Genomic DNA, 26,043 nt, shown 5'->3' with positions numbered 1-26,043 from the left:
GTTGAGCATTTTTTCATAGGTTTGCTGGCCATTAGTCTGTCTTCTTTTGAAAAGTTTCTGTTCATGTCCTTTGTCCACTTATTGATAGGGCTTATTGATTTTTTTCTTGATGATTTTTTTCTGAGTTCCATATAGATTCTAGTTATCAGCCCTTTATCGGATGTGTAACATGCGTATATGTTCTCCTATTCTGTAGGTTGTCTGTCTGTTTGCTCTTGTGATAATCTCCTTGGCTGTGAGGAAGCTTTTTAATTTTATCAGGTCCCATTTGTTTGTTTTTGTTGTTGCTGTGATTGCCTTTGGGGTTGTCTTCATAAATTCTTTGCCTAGGCCAATGTCTCTAAGAGTTTTTCCTACATTGTCTTCTAGAATTCTTACAGTTTCATGCATTAGGTTTAAGTCTGTTATCCACTGTGAGCTGATTTCTGTGAGAGGTGAAAGGTGCTGATCCTGTTTCAGTCCTCCTACATGTGGCTATCCAATTTTCCCAGCACCATTTCTTGAATAAGGATTCTTTTCCCCAGTGTGTGTTTTTGTCTGCTTTGTCAAAGATGAGATGGCTGTATGAGGATGGTTTTATATCTGGATTCTCAGTCCTGTTTCATTGGTCTATGTCTCTGTTCTCGTGGCAGTCCCATGCTTTTTTAGTTACGTAGCCTTGTAGTGTAGCTTGAAGTCTGGTAAATTGATAACTCCCACTTTGTTCTTTTTGCTTAAGATTGCTTTTGCTATATGGGGTCTTCTCTGGTTCCATGCAAAGTGTAGAATTATTTTTTCTGGATCTGTGAAAAATGATGTTGGTATTTTAATAGGGATTGCATTGAATCTGTAGATCATTTTGGGCAGTGCAGACATTTTAACAATGTTGCTTCTCCTGACCCATGAGTATGGCATGGTTTTTCACCTGTTTACATCCTCTGCTATTTCCTTCCTCAGTGTTTCATAGTTCTCCATGTAGAGGTCTTTTACCTCCTTAGTTAAATGTATTCTTAGGTACTTTATTTTCTTTGTTGCTATTGTGAAGGGTATTGAGTCTTTCATTTGGTTCTTAGTATGACTACTTGATTTAAACTGCAACAGCGTAATAGCCAGAGACTTCAACACCCCTCTGACAGAACAGGACAGATCCTCCAAACAGAAAATAAACAAAGAAACAATGGACTTAAACAGAACTCTAGAACAAATGGGCCTGACTGACATTTACAGAACATTCTACCCCAAATCCACTGAATATACATTTTTCTCATCAGCTCATGGGACGTTCTCTAAGATTGACCATATCCTAGGCCACAAAGCATGTCTCAAACAATTTAAAGGAATAGAAATTATACCATGCATCTTCTCAGACCACAGTGAATAAAATAAGAAATCAACTGCAACAGAAACTCTCATCTCCACACAAAGTCATGGAAACTAAACAACCTTCTGCTGAACGACTATTGTGTTAAGGAGGAAATCAACAGATTCTCTGAACTAAAAGATACAGGAGACACAAGTTATTAAAATCTGCGGGACACAGCTAAAGCAGTCCAGAGAGGAAAATTTATATCCATAAATGCCTACATCCAAAAGACAGAAAGATCACAAATAAACAATCTAATGAATGGTCTCAAAGAACTGGAAAAGGACAAGCAAACCAACCCCAAACCCAGCAGATGCAAAGAAATACAACGATCAGAGCAGAACTAAATGAAACGGATAATAAAAAAAAATCTGTATAGAAGATTAATAAAATAAAAAGTTGGTTCTTTCAAAACATAAAATTGACATGCCTCTTCCTAGATTAATGAGAAGAAAAAAGAAAGGACTCTAATAAGCTCCATCAGGAATGAAAAAGGAGAAATTAAAACTGATGCCACGGAAATACAAAATATCACCTATGAATACTGTAAGAACCTCTATGCACATAAACTTGAAAATGTGGAGGAGGCCGGGCATGGTGGCTCACACCTGTAATCCTAGCACTCTGGGAGGCCAAGGTAGGCAGATTGTTTGAGCTTAGGAGTTCGAGACCAGCCTGAGCAAGAGCGAGACCTCCGCCTCTACTAAAAATAGAAAGAACTTATATGGACAACTAAAAATATATATATTAGCTGGGCATGGTGGCACACGCCTGTAGTCCCAGTTACTCAGGAAGCTGAAGCAGTAGGATTGCTTGAGTCCAGGAGTTTGAGGTTGCTATGAGCGAGGCTGATGCCACGGGACTCTAGCCCGGACACCAGAGTGAGACTCTGTCTCAAAAAAAAAAAAAAAAAAAAAAAGTGGAGTAAATGGACACATTCTTAGAAACACACAGCCTCCCTATGCTTAATCAGGAAGAAATAGAATTCCTGAGAAGACCAATATCAAGTGCTGAAATTGTAGCAGCAATAAAAAAACCTTCCTAAAAAGAAAAGTCCCGGACAGGATGGTTTCACACCCGAATTTTACAGACCTACAAAGAAGAACCTGTGCCTGTCCTTCAGAAATTATTCCACAACATTGAGAAGGAAGGAATCCTCCTGAACATGTTTTGTGAGGCCAACATCACCCTGTTACCAAAATCAGGAAAGGACGCAACAAAAAAAGAAAACTATAGACCAGTGAAACAAAAATTCCCAACCAAATCCTAGCAAACTGAATTCAGGTGCTCATCAAAAAATAATCTATCGCAACCCAAGGGGGCTTCATCCCAGAGATGCAGGGATTGTTCCACATATGCAAACCCATAAATGTAATTCACCACATAAATAGAAGCAAAAACAAAGACCATATGATCCTCTCAATAGACGCAGAAAAAGCATTCGACAAAATTCAGCATGCTTTTATGATAAAAATGCTTAAGAAAATAGGCATAGAAGGGACTTACCTAAACATGATACAAGCCATATATGACAAACCCACAGCCAACATCATACTGAATGGGAAAAAATTGAAAGCATTCCCGCTTAGAACTGGAACCAGACAAGGTTGCCCTCTGTCACTGCTTCTATTCAACACAGTGCTGGAAGTCCTAGCCGGAGCAATCAGACAGGAGAAGGAAATCAAGGGCATTCAAATGGGGACAGAAGAGATCAAACTACCCAAAGATTCTGCCATGAGACTACTGGAATTGATAAATTCAGCAAAGTCTCAGGTTACAAAATCAACGTACACAAGTCAGTAGCATTCCTGTATGCCAACCTTTTTTTTTTTTTTTTTGTGGAATTAGGAATAATTGCACCTCATAAAAACCTCATTGGCTACAATACTGCCACTGAGCAAAGTTTTGTACATTACCTTCTCACTGCTAGAAATAAACACCAGTATATGTAGCTTAGATTACAGATGTCTACTTCCCCAAATTAGGGTGCCCAAATATCTCCCTTTGTCCAGGACAGTCTCTATTTATAACTAATGTCTCTATTTACTAATATTTATTGTTATGATTAAGAGTGTCTCCCCTTCTACTCTTTGAGGTGTCCTTTATTTGGGTGATAAATTACAAGGTCACCCTGTACCAAATGGGATGTGATCTATAGATTTTTAGTTTGCCTAACAAATTAATAGCTTCCTAACTGGTCTTCTTATACTTTCCAGGCCATTTCTCACTGTGAATCCAAAGTGATTTCTTAAAATACAAATCTGATTCGGTCACCCCCCCATTTATAAAGTTCTAAACAATAAGATAACCCTTGTCTTCTATTCGCTCATAGTTTAATATGGTGAACACGTAACTGCAATAATATTAACGTTTTATAAGCTACAGGTTGTTCATGTATATAGCTAAATAAGAGTAATTTTTTAAATCAGGAGGTTCGGGCAAGTCTTCCTGGAGAAGGAGATACCTCGGCTGGGGCTTGATAAAGGAACAAGAGCTAGTCAGAGGGAGGAAACTATTAATAGCAAGAATGTACTAGATAGTTGGATCAGACCAAGTAAATGCCTAGAGGAATGACATAGCAAGGCAGGTTTGGAGATGGAGGGAGGTTCATTCAAGAGACAGAACGGTGAGCAATTTGTTGACAGAGCAGAAAGTGCAAAGCAAAGAGTGGCAGGAGATAAAACCAGACAGATAAGCAAAAGTTGTAACAAAAGAGCTTTGTATGCCTTGTTAAGAAGCCTAAACTTTAACCATTTGGCAATGGGGAATTTTTGAAAGATTTTAGGCAGAGTAGTAACTTAGATTTTATGAGCAGGATGCATACGTGCTCTCTCTCAATTGAGTGTCTAGCACATGGAAGGTGTTCAATATGTTTTTTAAATTAATAAATCCTTACTTTGAACCTTAGTATAATGGAAAAATGTTCCATGGACTCTTAATGACAGAATAAGAAGTCATAGAACTTCAGATGATGCTGCTTTTATTCATTCATTCAGTTATGATTTGTTTATTTAGTCAGTCATTCACCAAACACTAGAATACTGTGAGTCCAGTTTTATGTGGGGACCTGGGGAGCAAACTTGAATGAGATAGCATTTCTCCTTCTAAAGGGACTCAAGAACACACACACAAGTAATACAACTGATCAGTGTTATAAAAGATATGAGTATAATAGATACATAAAATGTGCTGAGGGAATAACTTTACCTGGAGGAGCAGCAGGGAAGATTGAGTAGCATATGAACAGGGCCTAAAGAACAATTTAGGAGTTTTTCTAGGCTGAGGGAATAGCATGTACATAGCTATGACAATATAGAAATGCATCAGGAAAAAATTCAAAATATCAGGTTTTTAAGTCAAAGATCATGTCTGTATCTCAGAGAGGCAGCAGCATAGCACACTTACAGAATCTTTAAAAGTGGAAATGACTAGCTGTTAATACTGCTAATTTTTACCTTCAGAAGAGAACATACCTTGAATCTTTGTCTAAAAAGTTTTTCTTCTCTTTCCATTCTGTTCTTTTCTAAGTTTTGCTTCTTGGTTCTGAAGAAATTTCTAGAAGATGAACTGGCAAGAAATATGCAGGATTAAATGTACTGTAATAACATTCTAAAATTTCCAAGTCTACAGAGTCATTTTATTGCAGAATAAATTCAGGTATAATTTTTTGCATGTATAATTTTATATACAGTTATATAGTCACATATCTGTATGTGTGTGTATATATTCACACATATGTATATATGTACATACAAATATATCTCCACTAGAGCAGATTGTCAAAACAACTGAATAGGGTAAGTAATACAAATTGCTTTTCTCCATAATTAAAAAATATTTTTGATAGAAATATAATAAATTGGAATAAAATCAAATTGGTTAAACAACTTAAACAAGAAACTTGTCTGAATTAGGCTTAGAAGATAGTCATTATATAACTTGTTTTTTAAAAAAGACACTTAAGGACATTTGTAAATCTTCCCACTCACCTTCAGATTATTTAATGGAAACCAGTAATATTGTATAAGGGGCTGACATTTTGTGGTTTTCCAAGTTTTTAAACCTAATTGGGGAAATCACAAATCTACCTGGCTCAAAGACCTGTCTTGTTTGCTGAATGATTTGGGAGATGGATAGAGTTAAGAAAATAAAGCAAGATGCCACAAAACATATGCAGGAATTTCAGCACATAAAAGTGAACAACCTTAAAGCAGAAGCTAATTACATACAATCTTACTGCTCCCTCCTGCTCTTCATGTGGGATTTGGTTCTGTTTTAGCAGCTTAATGTATGTTGACGGAGGAAAAACATCAACCAAATCCTGTCAGTTTTATTTAGAAGTGTCTCCTACATCTGTTTTGTTCTTTCCAAGATTACAGCCACTGCCATATTTCAAATCATTACCACACCACTTCTTGCCAGAAATAACATCTTCCTGTTGCCTCCTATTCCTTGAATCCATCTGCCTCGAGTCATTTTTCTAAAATTTAATTGATCCTTTGACACTCTTGCTTAAAACCTTTCCATATCTCTCTTCTTCCTACAGTTTGTCTAAATTCATTAGCATTTAACAATCTGCCCCTAGTCCAGCTTTATCAGCTGCCCTTTTCTCTACACATACAGTGCTTACGTGGGTCATCTTAGGAATTTGGCTGTCCTTCTCATGTCTTTATACCTGGGATACCCTTCCCCAACTTCTCTTAAAACTTGCCATCCTCTTTGATTAATAAAGGCAAAATAAAAGGGTTGAACTAATATAAAAAGTATTTCTTATACTTATTGGTAGAATAAGTTATGGTAGAAACCATTTAAAGAGGATCAAGGAGCACGTAGAAATTCATACATCAATTTACAGGAATATGGATAGCATTGTGATCACATGTTCAAATTTTTTCAGTTGAGAATAAAAGTATACTATGATATCAGTTTATTGTCAAAAGTAAAAAGTAGATAATTGTTCCCTAAAAGGACTTTTAGTCATCAGTGTACTAAAAAGCTTTTTGGGGAGAGAGGTCAAAAATTTTACTGATATTTCCCCTCTTGGAATTCCATTTTGTTACATTACATGAATGTATGTAAAGGTATAAAGTTTATGGTAGAAAGTTGCTTTTATAGTCTGTGAATACATCGTTCCAACTTGGGAAAAGTAAATTAAATCGATTCTAAACCCAAAGAAAATAAACTTAAGGGAAGGGCCATCCTGTGCCATCCTGTCAGTTTAGATTTGGTACAGACTAATGTCCGGTTTCTTTTGGGGTAATCCAGTAAGATTTTTCTAAGCTGGTTTCCCAGAGAAGACAGACTACACAAATTCACACCTCAGTGACTATTTAGACGAGGATTTCTCCAAGACAGTTGTTAAAGAAGGTACCTCAGATCCTGTCCCCTGTCCTAGCCATTGAGAAGACTGGAGCACAGAGCACAGAGCACTAAATAACCATTTGAGTCAGTAAAAAAACATCGCCTCCCTTGACAGCCAACTGGGAACTTGAATCTCATGAGTGAAGGTTAGATCTTGGGTCAATAAAGCATTCTTTTTAAAAATCGTGATACTAATTGTAGTCATAACTAGGATTATATTGTATTTTAGGGAAGTCAGTCTTAGTATATGATATCTAGTATCTGTTTACTCAAAGCTACTTTTAAGTTATAATGGTGTTTTAAGTTCTGTCATACACGGGGAACATTTTCATAGCCTAAAGAAGACTGGAAGTTTTGCATTGTTTTATAAGGGCTGAGTTGAAATCTTCCCTCACTTCTCGTCCACCAAACATAGGGAGAATGATGATGAATATAAATGTGTATGGTACTTAACATTTTCATATTGCCTCTTAATCCTTTGAACTGTCCTATGGTATAGCTGTTATTATTCTCATTTTGTAGATGAGGAACCTAAGAATCCAATTTAATAACTTGTCTAAGATCTCAAAGCTAGTAAGAGATATAAATCACAGCAGATAAGCTGTAATGTAAGTGCACCTGTGTTCCTACCTTCCTGATTCTTCAACATCTTTTTTTTTCTCTTTTTTTTCCTTTGGTATCAAAAACTTGGGCTTCCAAGTTTTCAGTTTATCTTCATCTCTGAGGAGAAAAATATTTTGAGCAAGTAAATTAAAACTGAATTATTAAGCACTTACAGAACCATCAATACTTTATGGGTAATTATGTTTTACCAAAGAAATTAAAAAGTCATCTAGAAATATATTCTGATAATCTATGGCAAGGCCATATAGTAAATATTTTTGGCTTTGCAGGCTGTATCATCTCTATGGTGACTATTCAACTCTACTGTTGCAACTTCATTTACAAAAACAAGTGGCAGGCCTTATTTGGCCCACAGGCTGTAATTTTCTGAGCCCTGATCTGTGGTGATACACATTTGAAACCAGAAGCAAGCAATCCACCTGTTTATAATCACACTTCATCTCTTTTCTGAGCCTCGTTTTCTTTGCCTCTAAAATGTGAAAGATAATACTAAATTTCACTGAGAGACAAGACTGTTGGCTTAGTGGGCCTGGGCAGAAGAGAATGCAGGGAAGGGGGAGGCTATTTATTATAAAAAGAACTAATACTTTTTGAGCATCTATGTGTTAGGGCTTATGCTAGGCACTTTATGTATGTTAATTCATTTGGTTTTCACAAGTAATATTGTAACATTCCTTTAAAGTAGTCATTCATAAAGTTTTACAAAGCAGGAAATGGATGATCAGAGAAGGAAATGAATGTTCAGAGTAGTATGACTACTTTGGAGAACAAGTTGGCATTTTCTTATGAATTTGCATTCCCTATATAATTTGTATTTTTCTCCCCTTCTATCTCCTAGAAAAAATCTTTCACATATTCACAGGAAACATGAATAAGAATATCTGTGGCAGTATTCCTATAAGTTGAAAGAATTAGGAACTACCCCAATACTAACAAGAAAATGGATAAGTGAATTGTGGTATATACATACAATGGAATATTACGGAAGAGTAAAAATGAATGAATTACAATGGAAAAAAAAGACAGTTTTTGAGAAAAAAAGAAATTGGAGCATTCTATATATAGCAGACCATTTTTATAATGCTCAGATCCCAAATGAAACAATATTTTTATCATCTGTATCTGATAAAACTATTTTTGTTTTAAACAAGGAAATGAAAAATACAAAATTTAGGAAAGTGGTTCCATTGGGGAAGACTAAGGGATGTGTGTGCAAGGGAAAGAGGCCAAGGTATTTGGTTATGTTCTAGTTCTTAAGTTGAGTGATGGGCACAGGGCAATTTGTTTTACCATGCTTTGCAACTTATATATATGTTTCATGTTTTCTTTTGATTTTTATAAATTTATTTTTTAAGAAAAGGAATTCAATAGGCTGTAGTGGCATAGGGCTGTAGTGCCAGCTACTCAGGAGGCTGAGGCAGGGGGATCGCTTCAGGCCAGGAGTTTGAGGCTACATTGTGTGATCACACCTGTGAATACCCAGTGTACTCCAACCTGGGCAGCATAGTGAGACTTCATCTCAAAAACAAAAACAAAAAAACAAAACCCCAAATCAAAACAACAAAAAGAAGAAGAAGAATTTATTCCTTACTCTAATTTTAGATCCCAGGGCCCTCCTCCATCTCATGCCAGATTGCATTTTCTGCTTGTAATACCCTCTTTATTAGTCATATACCTTATGGTCCAAAAAAACTTCCCAAACACATGTCTTCCATTTACACAGTTGTCCACTCCCTCTCCCGCCCCTCCTTTCCTCTTCCTCCCATTCTCTGTTTGTCAAAATGCTACTTATCCTTTCTGCTTCAGCTTGACACAGAGATTTTTTGATCCCTTAAATGACAGTAATGGCTACCTATTTTGAGCGTCCACTTTATTTTGGACATTTTTATAGCAGGTCCTTCATTGTTAATGAACTTAAAAAACCATGTTTTGGTCTTAGGCCACATGATACAGATCTGAAAGCCATAGTCCTTACACCTCAAGGAGTTCCCACTCTAGATATAAGAGAAAGTCAAGAAAACAGACCAGACCTGCCCTGCCTGTTGCCACTGGCACACGCACAAGTACGCATACACACACCATCAAGAGTTCTCACAACAGGGCCAGCCCACCTGCTGCTGGTACACAAGCACACCATCTGGGGGCCTGGAGATTGACCTGCCCTGCCCACTATAGTCTATCCCACCTAGTACACCTCTGCCAGTGCCCCCATGTATTGGGGACATCAATCTATTCTGCCTGCCACTGCTAGCATCCATGCATTCCTCCTGGGGGCCTGAGGATGGGACAGGTCTACACAGTCTGATAGAACCTGCACACATCATTTGGGGGCCTATGGATTGACCCATTCTGTCTACCAGCACTGGTGTTTGCACACTCCACCCAGGGCCTTGAGAATGGGGTTGTCCAGTCTGTCACCACCACCACTGCAGGCACCTACCTGAATGTGCCACCTGTGGGTCTGGGGACAGCCTGTCTGGCCCACCACGACCACCACTGGTACCTGTTTGTGCCTCCTGGGGGCCCAAAGGTTGGCCTACCACCACTATTGCTGTTGCTGATGCTATTCATACTGCTCAGAAGCCTCAGGACCTGCCCACCCTCCTGGCTCACTGCTGGCATTGCTGATATCCAGGCAAACCACCTGAAGGCTCAAGGATTGGCTCACCTAAACCTGCTAACATTGGTGCCAGCATAATGCCACCTGGGGGCCAAAGGACAGGCATTATTAGCCCACTACTACCATCACTGGGGACTGAGGACTGACCTGCCTGGTGTTCTTGTCCCCAGCAAAACTTTACCACAACCTCTACTAAAAACCACAGCCTCAACCACTGATAAACTCATAGACACCACTGATGCTGATTACAGCAAAAGAAATCATACAGAGACTATACTACTGCCTGCACCAAGAATCAAAGCTAAAAGTGTCTTACCCAATCAACACTATAGATACATTTGTAGGCCAAAGTTTCTATGAAAGTCAGTCCAAATAATTGGAAGACGCAACTGTTTCACGAGATGCACAGATATCAATGTAAAGACACAAGTAACATGAGAAGCAAGGAAACATGACACCTCCAAAGGAACACAATCATTCTCCAGCAACAGATTCCAGTGAAAAAGGGATCTATTAATATAAAACATTAATATGAAATACGTGAAAAACAATTCAAAGTAATGATATTAAAGATCAGTGAAATACAAGAGAACACATAAAAACAATACAAATAAATCAGAAAAACTATTATCTGAATGAGAAATTCAACAGAGATATCGTAAAAAAAGAACCAAACGGAAATCCTAGAAGTAAAGAATTCAATGAATGAAAAAAAAAATACAATTGTCAGCTTCAACAGCAGACTAGATCAAGCAGAATTTCTGAACTTGAAGATAGGTCTTTTGAAAACCTAGTCAGACCAAAAAAAAAAGAAAAAAAAAAGATAAAAAGAATAAAAAAGAACGAAGAGAGCCTACATGACATATGGGACACCAGAAAGTGACCAAATAGTTGAATTTGATGTTCCAGAAGGAGAAGAGATGGGCAAAGGCATAGAACAGCTATTTATTGAAATGATAATTGAAAGCTTCCCAAGTCTTGCAAGAAATGTAGATATCCAGATATAGGAAGCTCAAATATCCCCAAATAGGTTCAACCCAAAAAGGATTTCTCCAAGGCACACCAGTGCCAAATTGTCAAAAACTCAAGAAACAAAGAGAATTTTAAAAACAGCAAGAGAGAAGCATCAAGTTATACATAAGGGAACCCCCATCAGACTAATAGCAAAAACCTCACAGGGCAGGAGATAATAGGATGATATATTTAAAGTGCTGAAAGGGGAAAGACAACTTTTAGCCAAGAATATTATACCCAGAAAAGCTATCCTTCAAAAATGAAGAAGAAATAAAGTCCTTCCCAGACAAGCAAAAGCTGAGGGAATTCATTACCACTATACAAATGTAGTGCTTAAAGGAGTCCTACACCTGGAAGCAAAAGAATAACATCTACCACCAGGAAAACACATGAAAGTTTAAAACTCACTGATAGAGCAGACACACAAGAGAGACAAAGGACTCAAATGTTACCACTACAGAAAATCACCAGATCACAATGATAACAATTACAGGGAAAGAAAGGAACAACGGATATACAAGAAAACAATTTTAAAAAATGACAGGAATAGGTCCTTTTCTAACAATAATAATATTGTATGTAAATGGATTAAATTTCCCCACTTAAAAGATACCAACTGGCAGAATGGATAAGAAAACATGACTCCATTTTATGCTTTCTGCAAGAAACTCACCTCACCTGTAAGACATACAAGCTGAAAGTAAAGAGATGGAAAAAGATATTCCATGCAAATGGAAACCAAAAGCAAGCAGGAATAGCTATACTTATGTTAGCTAAAACACACTTTAATTCAAAAACAATAAAAAGGGACAAAGATGGTCACTATATAATGATAAAGGAATCAATTCATCAAGAGTATTTAATAATTCTAAATATAGATGCACTCAACACTAGAACACCCAGATATATAAAGCAAATATTATTTGATCTAATAGGGAGAGATAGACTTCAATAAAATAATAGTCAGGGACTTCAACACCCACTCTCACCATTGGACAGATTATCTAGACAGAAAATCAACAAGGAAACATTGGATTTAAATTGCACTTTAGACCAAATGGCCTAACAGACGTTTACAGAACATTTTATTCAACAGCTCCAGAGTATACATTTTTCTCATCAGCCCATGGAACATTCTCCAGGATAGACCATGTTAGGCTACAAAACAATTCTGAACAAATTTTGGAAGATCAAAAACATATCAAATATCTTCTCAAACTGCAATGGAACAAAACTAGAAATCACTTTAATAAGAGGAACTTTGGAAACTGTACAAATACATGGAAATTAAACATATTCCTGAACAACCATTGAATCAATTAAGAAATTAAGAAGGAAACCCAAAATTAAAATTGAAACACAATATAATAAAAAAACTTTGGGATTCAGCAAAAGCAGTACTAAGAGGAAAGTTTGTAGCAATAAATGCCTACATCAAAAAAGGGGAAATATTTCAAGTAAACAACCTAATGATGCACCTCAAGGAACTAGAAAAGCAAGAACCAAACCAAAAATTAGTAGATGGAAAGAAATAATACAAATCAGAGCAAAACTAAACAGAGACTAAAAAAGAAAAAACAAATCAACAAAATGAAAAGTTTTTTTTATGATAAAATCGATAAACTGCTAGAGTAACCAAGAAAAAAAGAGAGAAGATCCAAATAAAATTAGAAATGTAAAAGGAGACATTACAACTCAAACCACAGAAATACAAAGGATCATCAGAAACTATTATGAATAACTATATGCTAACGAATTAGAAAACCTAGAGGAAATGGACAAATTCCTGGACACATGCAACCTACCAAGATTGAACCAGAAAGAAATGGAAAACTTGAACTGACCAATAACGAGTAATTGAATATAAAGTAATATAAATTCACCCAACAAAGAAAAGGTCAGGACCAGGTAGCTTTGCTACTGAATTTTACTAAATTTACAAAGCAGAATTTTTCCCACCAATTCTTCTCAAACTATTCCAAAAGACTGAAAGGAGGGAATTCTTCCTAACTCATTCTATGAGACCAGCATTATCCTGATACCAAAACCAGACAAGGATACAACAAAAAAAGAAAACTACATGCCAATGTCCCTGATGAACACAGATGCAAAAATCCTCAAAATACTAGCACACTGAATCCAACAACACATCAAAAACATAATACACCGTGACCAAGTGGGATTTATCCCCGGGATGCAAGCATGGTTCAACATGGACAAATCAATAAATGTGATACATCACATGAACAGGATAAGGACAAAAACCATATGATCATCTCAGTAAAAGCAGAAAAAGCATTTGATAAAATTCAACATCCCTTCATGATAAAAACTCTCAACAAATTAGGCATAGAAGGAACATCCCTCAACATAATTAAGGCCATATATGACAAACTCACAGCTAACATCATGCTGGGCAAAGCTAAAAGCCTTTCCTCTAAGAACTAGAACAAGAAAAGGATGTCCACTTTCATCACTCCTATTCAACATAATACTGTAAGGCTTATCAAGTACAATCAGGCAAGAGAAAGAAAAGGCATCCAAACTGTAAAATAAGTACAGTTGTTCTTCTCTGCAAATGACATAATCTTATGTCTAGAAAAACCTAAAGACTCATCAAAAAACTGTTAGAACTGATCAATTCAGTAAAGTTACAGGATATGAAATCAACATACATAAATCAGTAGCATTTCTATACACTCCTAATGAACTAGCTGAAAAAGAAATCAAGAAAGCAATTCCATTTACAAGAGATACAAAAAAGTACATAGGAATAAATTTAACCAAAGAGGTGAAAGACCTCTCCAAGGAAAATTACAAAACATTGGTGAAAGAAGTTGAAGGGAACACAAATGAAAAGACATCCCATGCTCATGGATCAGAATTAATATTGTTAAAATGACCATACTACTCGAGGCAATCTACAGACTCAATGAAATCTCTATCAAAATACCAATGACCTTCTTCACAGAAACAGAAAAAAGAATCCTAAAATTTGTATGACAGTTACCAGAGGTTGGGCAGAATGTATGTGTAGGGATGATGAAGAGAGGTTGGTTGACAGAGACGAACACTGAGGTAGAAGAAATAAGTTCCAGTGTTCCATAGCACAGTAGGGCGAGTATAGTTAACAACAATGTATATTTCAAGACAGCTAGAAGATTTGAAATGTTCTCCATGCAAAGAAATGATAAATGTTTGAGATGGATATCCTACAAATCCTGACTTGATCATTACACATTGTATACATGTTTCAGAATATCACATGTACCCCATAAATATGCACAAATATTATGTATCAATAAAAAATGAAAAATAAATTCAAATGTAGATACCCCCAAAATAAAACTATCATATTTTTTTAAAAAAGAAAATACAACTATGAGGAAAATGTTATGATAAAATGTGAATTTTGATACCACCACAATGATGAAGTCTTGGGTATGGGTGGGAATGATCAAGAAGAGCATATGAAGGAAGAACAGAAGAGAATTGATACAGAAAATCTGAGGAACACAATGTTTAAGACATGGGTGAAAGACTTAGAATTCACCCTCTTACACACAAAACTACTTAGGAGGAGCAGGCAAAGATGAGGAATAAGAAATAATGGAAACCTAGGGAAAGGTTAGTATTTTTTTCCTTTTGGAGGATGGCATAGTCAACAGTTTAAGGTATTGTAGAGAAGACTAATAAGGTAAGGACTTAAAAGTATTCACTGGATTTAGTAAAGGAGTTATTAATGATCACTTGTTATTCATTGTTGTCCCTTCTTGGTGGGGGGAATATCTCAAGCTGACCTTTCATCCAGTTTCCAACCAAGGGTCTGAAGAGATGGCTCTCTCACCATGTTTAACAAAGCATCACAAAATGGGTCAAATATCATCTGGGATAACCATGATGTAAACTGACTTACTTCGACTCTTTTTCACTCAGGTCCACATCATCATAGATAATAACTCCTTGAGGCCCAAGTTCTAGGGTGAAGACAGGATCAAAATAGTTCATTATTAGGTATGGTTTACATAATCTATAACTTTCCAAATTATATACAATTATGTAATTATCCAAGTTACATCCTAAAGCCTGTTTTATCAAAATCTGATCAAAGAACAGAAGGATGCTCCATTTGGGAAGACATTCAATTGGGGGGTTAAAAATTAGCAAGATGTTCTAGTATCTCAAACATATACACGCATATGTGTATATTTGTATCAATTTGATTTCATGCAGAGTTTCAGAAAAATATGAGTTGCTGAAAGGTTCCCATCTTTCTGGTACTGGACAAAAATGTTATACTTCTAGAATAATGAAAAGGCTTCTCTTAATTCCCAGAGGGAAAAAGAGTTTAATAGAATTTTAATGTTGATTTTTCTTCCTTGATTTTTATTGCAAATCATTGGAAACTGCTTCTTTATAATAATCTTGCATAGCATTGAATCTTATTGCATAACCAAAATTAGAAATTTTCAGTTTAGGATATTCACATTCCTTGGCACTCTACACAGATTTTCAGATGATTCACCATTTGAACAAGTGTGAAACATTGTGGCATAATTATTCATATTTCATACTGAATCATTCATAATTATTCATTGTTTTAGTCATTTTCTTTAATACCTTTAAATTTGGGTGAGGACAAATGCATGTCTATTCTAAGTTGGCTTTAAAAAAAAAAATAGACCAAGGTTATGTTGGGAGACCTGTGATTTTACCAGGTATATATAATCTTCTTTTGTTATTTACTTCAGCAAAGTCATATTTGTGAAATATAATATAAATTTGAATGGTCAAGTCAGAGTGACATCAAAGTAGCCACATGGCTACAGCACATTAAACAAAAAAAATCAAATGGCCCTCTTTTTTCACTGACAAATTCAATGTACTGAACATGTATTGAGAGCCTGCTATGTGTTAGGCACTCTGCTAATGTATACACTATTATTTCAATGGAAAAGTAAACACTATTTCATTGATCCATTCTTGATTCAGTTAGTGTACAGGCTGCAGCATGATCTTGTCCAACTTAGTATGTCTTAATTAGGGGGTCAAATCCTTCAAGAGGCTGTGTAGTATGACGCAAAATGTGTGAGTTTCATAACAGACTTGATTACAAATCCTAGGTGACTCAAGTATGGATGTGGGCCCTGGAGCCTCCCTACAAAGGAATAACATTTATTTCTCTGGGATTTTAAGAAGAAAGCATCTACTCCAGGGTATGGTATTATAGTAGGTACTTAAGATATTATTCATCTTCCCCAAAGTAAGAAATACTGTGTAAAAATATCTTCTTTGATTTTGATGGATCAATTTTTCATTAAATGTGGGAATGCAGGAAAGATTACCACTTCTCTTTCTCTGCCCCTGAATATTCCAATGCTGAGTGCTTTTGGTCAGCAATAAACAAATGTCACTTACCTAAATCAGGCAATGAGATGGAAGATGCACTGTTGATTGACAAAAAACCACAAAAGGTTTAAGAAAAAAAAGCCTTCTTTAGAAGGAATCACTGATACATCTTAAACAACATATTGATGGCTCCAGATTCCCCTTCTTACTCTGACTCTAAGAAAAAGGGGTTCTCATTGGTGTTAATAGATGTCACAGAGGTGCACAGGATGTTATGGGAACACAGAGGAGAGACAGGTAATCCAGATTTGGGTAGAGAGGTTCAGGAAAGATGTCCCAGAAGGGGACCAAATTTTGATGGGAAACTAGACCTTTGATAATCAAAGCAGGCTGGAGGAAGGCAGGTGCATTCCAGACCAATGGAATGTCACGTTCAAAGCAAGGAGGCAGAAGACACTATGGCAGAGTCTGAGATCTGCAGGGAGGTGTAGGGGGTGGTGAGAGTACATTTTAGTGGGAGATGGAACTGGAGAAGTAGAGTAGGGGCAGTTATGAAGTGTTTACTTGCTATGGAAGGGGATTCAGTATTTGTTCTAAAAGTTATATGGAGACACTGGGTAGTTTTAGGAAGAGGAAATCAGATTTGCATTTTAAAAGAGTCAGCATTCTCATCTGGATCAAATATTTAAAGGACTGCAGATTATCATGCCAATAATTTTCTCTCAGAAAATATCTAACTTGCTAAGATCAGGGTCTGCCTTTGTGCACGGGGTGTCACTGACAACAGGAGGCAAACTCTCTCTTCTCCCCTAGTCAAGACTACAATTTGTAAATTCCATATTCTGTTGGGGTCTCTTAGTAGATCAAGATCCAACAGACAATTAGACTTAAAATCGCAAAACTTTGAAGCTTTATAATTGAAAAGAACTTTAGGGTAGAATAACATAATTCCATCTCAACATTAGTAATGACCTTGGGCCTGTTATTTTGCCACCCCTTGTCCTCACAAAATGAAGATCTGTATATCTATATAGATGCTCCCTGACTTACAATGGTTCCACTTAGAATTTTTCCAGTATACGATGGTGCAAAAGCGATATGCATTCAGTAGAAACCATACTTTGAGTACCCATACAACCATGCTGTTTTAACTTTTAGTACAGTATTAAATTTCATGAGATATTCAATACTTTATTATTATAAAATAGGCTTTGTATTAGATAATTTTGCCCAAGTATAGGCTAATGTAAGTGTTCTGAGTATGTTTAAGGTAGGCTAGGCTAAGTGATGATGTTTAGTAGGTTAAGTGTATTAAATGTATTTTTGACTTAAGATATTTTCAACCTATGGTGGGTTTATCAGGACATAACCCCATCGTAAGTCAAGGAGCACCTTTTTATCTATATCTGTATCTCTCAGAGAAGTATCTCTAGAGACTACCCAATCCCCCTTCCATTGTATGCAGGAGAAAACTGGGACCCTGTGGATATAAAAAGGAAGTGATCTACCCACAGCTGCACACTGAATAAATGGCAGAACTGCAAGTAGAACCTAGAATTCAACCCCTTGTCCCTTACCTCCTAATGTTGGTGAATTTGGAACCTCCCCCAAAGACTGGCAATTAGCCTAAGTTATCTCAGAGGGTCCTTTCCAGGTTTAATATTTTGGCACGAATGAACCATTCAGTTGAACTTCATCTCCCCTCTCCACACATTGCAGCTCTCAAGGGAGACAAATCAAATATGCAGGTGTAGGCAAATAAAAACCACTGGAACTTGTAGGGCCAAAAAAGCATAAAGGACATAATTAATAACAAAATGCTTAGTGATAACAATAGGAGTAGATGCCAAGGATGATGAGGAAAGTTTCCTTTCTGGACTTTGCTGAAGACTTTACCTCTGTCCTTGTTTATAACCTTTTCTCCTCAGACTTTTCAAAACGACATGCCACATTCTCATTAATTAGCATTTGTGGGTGTGGTTCACTTGATAATTAGGGCCCCTGGTTTTAGTTTCTGATATTCCTTTCACTGTTTCTAAGAACTGGATGGAGAACATCAATCTGTGAATTTAACCAGGCCCCCCTGTGAATCCCTCCTGGAGAGAGAGATTAAAAGGGACTTTTTACCTTACATTTTCTTTTGACTTGGTTTTCTTCATTTTAAATCTATTCTTTTCTTTCTTGAAGAATTTCTGGAGTCTTTTCAGTGTTTCTTTTCCATCTAAACTAAGAGTAATCAGGGGACATAAATAACATGGGATTTGAAAGAGTACTAGAGATGGAAGATGGTTGCATTAAAAAGGACCAGAGGCTTCGGTCTCATTTCCAAAAACATCATACCCAAGAACATCCAAGAAAATGCCTCAGCAACTTCTATGCTTTACTTCTTTGGTTCAGTATGAAGTAGCACACACCAGGCAACTAGGAAGGCAGTAATCATCTTTCAATACAAACTTTCAGTACCCCAAACTTTCATAGTCTCTATTTTGAAGAATTTGTGAAGCAAAGTCTTCCTTTTGGAGGAAAAGGTAACTCAGTGAAGTATAGTTTAAGAACTGTCCTAGAAATGCATTATAGGAGTTCCTGGCTCCTGAAATGCACATCACTGATTTTATTTACTGAGCAATACAGCAGTAATGATAACATTGTTTGCCCAATTGATGACTAAAATTCTTACAAATATCCTCTTGGGGCTTTTGTGTGGGGAGGAGGGTGAGGGAGTGACATACCCATAGCATCCCACCCAGCATACCCAGCTTAGGATCCTTCTTTCCCTTTCAACTCTTAAACTTACTGTTTTTAACCACTGCTGTTTTCCCTTCCACAGTGTGTCCAAATAACTTTGATGAATAATGTCCATTTGAACAAATACTATTCTTAATAAAACTTAATTACTAGATACTACATTAAACTTAAATCCTGGAGATAGCTTTACTAACTTGGAAAGACACAGGTAAGTCATAACCATCGATTTGTTCGTGGAAGAAACAAGATCGTAGAACTGAAGCAAGTTTTATTGATATTTACTTACCCTTTCTCACTTATTTCCTAAGACAATATCAAAATCCTCTATTCTGGGAAATGAAGTTTTCTCAAAAGAGAAAGCAATGTGATTTAAAATTTATAGCATATGATTGTACACAATTACAGGTACATTACTGATCATAATGTAGTATCACAATAGCTTATCACCACTCTGTGGGAATCCTTCCTAAAGGATGGTGATGGGGTGCAGGAGTCATTTCTTAAATTCTGGTTTAATTAAACAAACAGAAAATACTATTAGCCTACAAAGCCAAGAAAGTGATAAACTCACTCTATCTTTGAGTAGTTACTCTTTGTTTTGTAGATATCTTCATACATTTCTTCACTATTTTCTTCTGAAATTAAAAAAAAAACTTTCATTCACTATAATGGCAATAGTTTAGACTCATATTTAACAAAAATTATCAGATATCTACTAGATGCTGGGTACTTTGATCTTTCTTTTAAGTAGTTTTTATTGAAACTTATGCATGTTTTTAAAAGCATATGTTTTTAAAAAAAACCTATATAAAGTATGTACAAATGAAAATTAAGACTCCTTTCCACCCGATTCCAACTCTGACCTGATTTAGCCAATGGAAGTTGGTTCATCAGTAGGTTCCTTCCTTCCACCCTCCCTCCTTCCCATATTTAGTACAGAACAATCAGTCTACTAACCAGACATCATGCTGAATGCTGGGGAAACAATGGAAAACCAGACACATTTTGAATAATCTCTCACTTTATAGAATGGCTTTACCCTAGCTCAACACATAAACTTAATACACACACAGTTATATTATACTTTGAGTCAATCCTGACAACAGAGTTTAATGGAAAGAATATTAGATTAAGAGTCAGAATTTTCATGTTCAAAACTTGACATAGTGAGCTTAGAGGAGTCACTTAAGTGTGCCTCAGTTTCCTTTTTAAAATGAAGGTAGTGAGTTTAATGATCTCTAAGGTTGTTTTGCCATCTAAAATTCTGGGATTCTAAGGACAAAACAAAACAGTAACATCTGATTATCCCTCCTTTATTTTTCTTTTTCTAAAATTTATTTTTTGACAAATGTTGCTTATATTTATGGTATATAACATGATGTTTTAATAATTGTAAACAGTGTGGGATGACTCAAGCTAATTAACATATCCATACTTATTTATTATATATGTTATTAACATAACATGCTTAGTTTTTATGGTGGGAACCTTTAAAATCTATTCTCTTAGCAATTTTCAAGTATATAACACATTGTTATTAACTGTAATCACAATGTTGCACAACAGATCTGATCATATTCCTTCTGATATTTGTGTCCTTTGACCAACATGTTTTTCGTTCACTCAATCCTTCATTCAACACATATTTTTTGAATTCTAACACATACCTGCAATTATGCTAGGGGCTGGGGAAAATGGTATGCAGAAAGAAGGTAATAATCTATTAATAGGAGGGGATACAGTCATTAATCAAAGAATCACATAAATATAAATTACAACTGTGACAAGTCCTATGAAAAAGAGGTCTGTGGTACTATGAGATTGTACACCAAGGAAAATATGCCCTCAGGGAATAATGATTGAGCTGATATCAGAAGATTAAGAGTCAGTTAAGTAAAGGGTCCCAGGAGAGGAAAGACCTTTCCAGAAAGAGGGAAGGGAGTAGCACACGAAACACCCTGCGGTGGGAGCTTGGCACATATTAAGAGCTAAAAGAAGATCAGCACAGCTGGATCTCAAAGATGCAACTGACTATAGTATGAGCTGAGGCTCAGAGGCAAGTAAGGGCAGACCAGTAAAGCCCTCTAGACCACATTGAAGTCAATCCTAAAAGTATTGTGAAGCCACGAAAGTGTTTTAAGTAAAAACATTCCCGTAATCATATTTGGATTATGAAAAGGTCAGGAAAAAAGCAAATTCCAGTGAAGTTGCTTTTTACTATAAGATCACTTTTACCGGCATCCTCACCTTCCTGATTCTAAATGCATTTACTAGAACATAATAACTTGGGACCACTTCTCATAGCTTACTATCACCCCAGTGAGTTGGTATTATTATTAAAAATATATATAAATAAAACACCTTATCACTAATCAGCCATAGAGAGAAATGAATGAAATTCAATTCCTACTGGCAGTTTCAGAAATGTCTTCCTATACTTACCACTGTCTGAGGCAAATGAGTTAGAGAAGTCTGACTTTGTTCTGTGGGGAGAAAAGATACAAAGAGCATTTTTGTACTTTTAAGGTCTCATCACAGTCATCATGCTGAAAGGCTGGAATGAACTTACGTCTCTCTCCTGGGGTACCCAACATCATCATATGTCTCCTCTGAGATGGAACTTGACTTAAAGGCTTCAGGGTCTGGGGTTTCTTTAGTTGCCTGCAAAGCCTCCACATACCCACCTGCAAGGAAAACAGAAACCCCTAGAAGAATATCTGATCAGCTGCTATCATGCATACATGCATGCGTGCATGCATACACACACATACCATTCAATGGAGGCAAAAATAGGAAAAGGCAGATAAAATGTGCTAAAACTGTATTATACTCTTGGTAGGTCTGATCTTTGGAAAGACCACTTCACCTTCCAGAGCCTAAGTTGTGATTCTGTAAAGTTGGAGGCAATGGTAACAGCACTGACTCTTATGTGATAGTGGCAAGGATTAAATATGTATTTATTTAGGGTGCTAGTTACCTAGTAAACTAGTAACTCCCCCTCCTCTTCTTTGATGGTTCTTCCTTTAATCCCTGACCTCGAATGTTGAAGTCCTCCAGGGTATATCTCGCTCCCTACTGCTACATCTAGATGACCTTATCCAGTCTTGTGGCATTTTTTTCTTAAAGCAAAATGTCTTAGACAAGTTGACTGAGCATATTTCAACATAAATAATGGAACTAACCAAAATATAGTGTGCCAGGTTGAAAAATGTTTAGGGACTGTTTGCACAGGTAGCTAAATGCCAGTGCTGGTTTACTTCATAGAGCTGTAAATTTGTCATAACCATAAAATTGCTAACTCTTCATCAGTTGGCCAAGGTTAACATTTAGGGTATGGCTAATTCATAACCATTTTCAGACATAAACTATTAATCAGAAATAAGAGGTAATATGTTTGAGAAATAAATAAGCAAATCAACTTGTATCTATTTTTATAACTAAATGAACCAAGCATCAAGTTTTATTTTCTGACAAAAAGTCAGTTAGCATGTAGGCACCAAACCATCTCAGTGAATATCAGCTCCCAGTAAAAAAGAAATAAGATCAGTAAATTTCAGTAAATTTCTCTAGCACAAAACAAAGATATTGAACACACAGTTGCTTTATTCTGAGTTTGAGACTTTTTTTTTATTTCTCAATCCTTCCTTTTGGCTGAGGCAAATGCAAAAGTTTATGGCTTCATTTAAAAAACATAGACAACTCTCAAATTTACATCTCCAATTTAGGCATCTCTCAAAAATTTCAGATACCCCATCAGCCTTCACACCATTTCCATTTGGTTGTCTAAACATATTATGTTCCAAACCAAACTCATAATTTCTCTCTGCAAGTTTGCTCTTCCTGAAGTCTATTCAAACTCAGTAAAAGGGGCAATTCTATCCTTCCTGTTGCTTAGGCCCAAAACCTTGGAGACATCCTTGATTTGTTTCTTTCTCATATCTCTCCTCCGATCCACAGCCATCTGTCAGCTCTACTTTCAGACTATATTCTGAATCCAAACACATCTTAACAACTCTGTCATGGTACCCTCCCCCAAGCTACCATCATCTCTCACCTAAATTATCGCAATAACCTCGTAACAGGTCTCCCTGATTTATTCTACATTCTATTTTCAAGACAGCAGCCAGATAAGTCTTTAAAATGCAAGTCAGATCATGCCTTTCTTGAGCTCAAAAACTTTTAATGGTTTTTGAAAACTCATTTGGAGTATATGCCAAAGTTCTTGCAATGGTCTACAAAAGCCCCTTCTTACCTCTCTGACCTCATCTCCTACTACACTCTCATTCACTCTGCTCTAGCCACACTGGCCTCTTTGCTGTTCTACCAATACAAGGCAGGCTCCTGCATCAGGGCATTTGTACTTCTTTTTCCCTCTCCCTAGATTCATAGCCCAGATACATATATGGCTTTCTTTCTATTTAAGGTCTTTGAGGTCATTCATGAGCACTTTAAAATTGCAACTTCCACCACCTCCACTTGCCTCCTTCTCTTTATTTTTTCTCATAATATTTACAAGCATTCCATGTAGTAGATGTTTTATTGTTTATATATTTATTGTCTGTTTCCCCTAATCAGAAAGTAACCTCCATGAGGATAGGATTTTCTGTTTTGTTTTCTGCTATACCCCCAGTACCTGGAACAGTGCCAGGCACATAAAAGGCATGCAAACATTTTTTGAGTATTCAGTGATTTAAATGCATGTATCTTCCAACTAGTGAATTTAGTGTATTACATTTAGTGTTTACTAATTTTACAATTTATACCTACTATCTTATTTATTTATTTTTTTATTTCAGCTCATCATGGGGGTACATAAGTTCAGGTCATATACATTGTCCATGTCCCGCCCATCCCCCCGAGTCAGAGTCCCAAGCGCGTCCATTCTCATTCTCTAGACAGTGCGCCTGGCACTCATCATGTAGTCATACCTTATTACATATTTTTATTTGTTCTATTTTTCTTATCTTCATCTTTCTTGATTGACTGAAGTTTCTTCTCTTTTCTTCATTCTTTTTCTTTTCTATTTGTTTGGGAGGTATATGTGCTATGTCTATCTTTTAATAGTTACCCATAAGGATAATCACTATCCCAACTTCTAATACCAGAGGTACATTCTGCTTATTCTTGAACTTTATATTAATGAAATCACTCTGTATGTACTCTTTGGTGTCACCTACTTTCATTCAATATTTTATCTGTGAGATGCATCCATGTTATTGCTTATAGTTGTACTTTGTTCATTCCCATGACTTTAGTCCATTGTATGGTAATACTATAATTTGTCTCTTCTACTTTTGATGGTCTTCGGACAGTTTCCAGTTTAGGGCTATTATAAAAAGTTTTGCTATGAAAATCTTGTATATGTGTTTTGGTGAATTAAGGTATGCATTTATGTTGGGTATAGACATAGGCATGGAATTGCTAGTCATAGAATTTGCATGTGTTAGAATTTAATACTGCCAAACAATTTTCCAAAATGATTATCCCAATTTACAATCCCCACACAGAATGAGAGTTCTAGTGGCACCATATCTTAACTAACACTTGATATTTTTAAAGTCTTTTTATTGTAGCCAGTGTAGTGGGGAGGTTGTGATATTGCATTGTAGGTTTCATCTGCATTTCCCTGAGAGTTAATGAAGTTGAGCTTTTATAATTTGTTTGTCATTTGGATGTTCTTTTTGGTGAAGTACCTGTTCAATATTTTCCCAATTTCACTGTACTTCTTTTGATTGGTTTCTATTTTATATTTTCTGAATACAGGATGTTTATAGAAGATTTATATATTCCAAATATGAATCCTTTATCAAATATATCTATATCTTTATATCTATCTGTATATATATAAAATGCAAATATCTTCTCTCACTCAGTGACTTGCCTTGTCACTCTTTTAATGGTATCATTTGATAAATATATCCTAGCTCTTCTAACATTTTTAAGGCCAAAACAGATTAATATTGTGACTCTTTTCCCAAATAAAAACCTTTTCAACATATGTACTATACTGAATATTTTATAATATTTTAGTCCCCTCCCTGCAATTTTACATCATTATTTTATTCAGTTGATACTTTTACTTAGCTTTCTTTCTTGCATCCAAAACTTTCTCTCTTTATTTTGCTTCTGCCTGATGTATGTGCTTTAGAATTTCCTTCAATGCATTTCATTTGGTCAATAAAATATCCCAGTTTTTATTTGTCTGAAAATATCTTTTTTTTTTTTCATTCTTGAAAGGCAATTTCCCTGAGCATAAAATTCTGAATAGACATTTAAAACTTTCAGCAGAATTGTATTTTGGCTACATACTCTTCTTGAGAACTCAGCAGTCAGAACTCAGTTTTTCTTTGTAGGTGATTGGTCTTGTCTTTTTGTCTGCTTTTAATGTCATTTAAGATATTCTCTTTTACAGTCTTTAGTTTCCCTAAGCTATAGCTAGGTGTGGATTTCTTTTATATTTCCTGTTTGAGAACTTTAGGGGGTCTAAATATACAAATTTATATCTCTCAACAATTTTGGAAAATTCTCAGATATTTCTTTTATCTATTATTTTCTCTTTCCCATTTTTTTCTAGTGTCCTTTTATGGAACTCTGATTTTATTGTTATTTTAAGACTTCTCATTACCAATGACCTCAATACCAAATGATCTCTGATGTCAAGGTACCCACAGTGTACCGTGGGAGACAACACATAAATCATGAATTATAATGTAATGTATGCTATCCTCTTTTTCATTATTTTTTATCATTTTTCCCTGTGGAATGAATTTTTGATAATCTCTTTAGATTTATCTTTAGTTCACTAATTTCCTCTTCAACTGTAGATAATCTGATGTGTAATTCAATCACTGTCATTATGAATTTATCAAATTATTTCTTCAAATATTTAAAAATGTTTATTCCCTGTTCATATTCTCTCTTCATTTAAAAAACATATTAAATATCTCATGTTTTGTGTCTGATAATTCTAACATCCATAATATCTTAT

At 35.9% G+C, this 26,043-nt stretch overlaps 1 protein-coding gene across 1 annotated transcript in view; it reads right to left on the bottom strand.

Moving 5' to 3' along the window:
- Window positions 1-26,043, bottom strand: part of FYB2 (FYN binding protein 2) — a 98,725-nt gene that overhangs the window by 2,166 nt on the left and 70,516 nt on the right. The window contains exons 11-18 of the mRNA XM_045546546.1: window positions 21,625-21,739; window positions 21,498-21,538; window positions 19,627-19,690; window positions 18,438-18,536; window positions 16,380-16,408; window positions 14,878-14,938; window positions 7,334-7,423; window positions 4,816-4,909 (exon numbers count right to left, since the gene is read on the bottom strand). Of these exons, the coding sequence (XP_045402502.1) occupies window positions 4,816-4,909; window positions 7,334-7,423; window positions 14,878-14,938; window positions 16,380-16,408; window positions 18,438-18,536; window positions 19,627-19,690; window positions 21,498-21,538; window positions 21,625-21,739 (593 nt within the window). The remainder of the gene's footprint in view (window positions 1-4,815; window positions 4,910-7,333; window positions 7,424-14,877; window positions 14,939-16,379; window positions 16,409-18,437; window positions 18,537-19,626; window positions 19,691-21,497; window positions 21,539-21,624; window positions 21,740-26,043) is intronic.

This window comes from Lemur catta, chromosome 3 (assembly GCF_020740605.2).
Source record: "Lemur catta isolate mLemCat1 chromosome 3, mLemCat1.pri, whole genome shotgun sequence".
In the NCBI taxonomy this organism is placed as follows: Eukaryota; Metazoa; Chordata; class Mammalia; order Primates; family Lemuridae; genus Lemur; species Lemur catta.
Note: the sequence above shows the minus strand (reverse complement) of the source record. Positions and strands in the feature narration are given on the sequence as shown.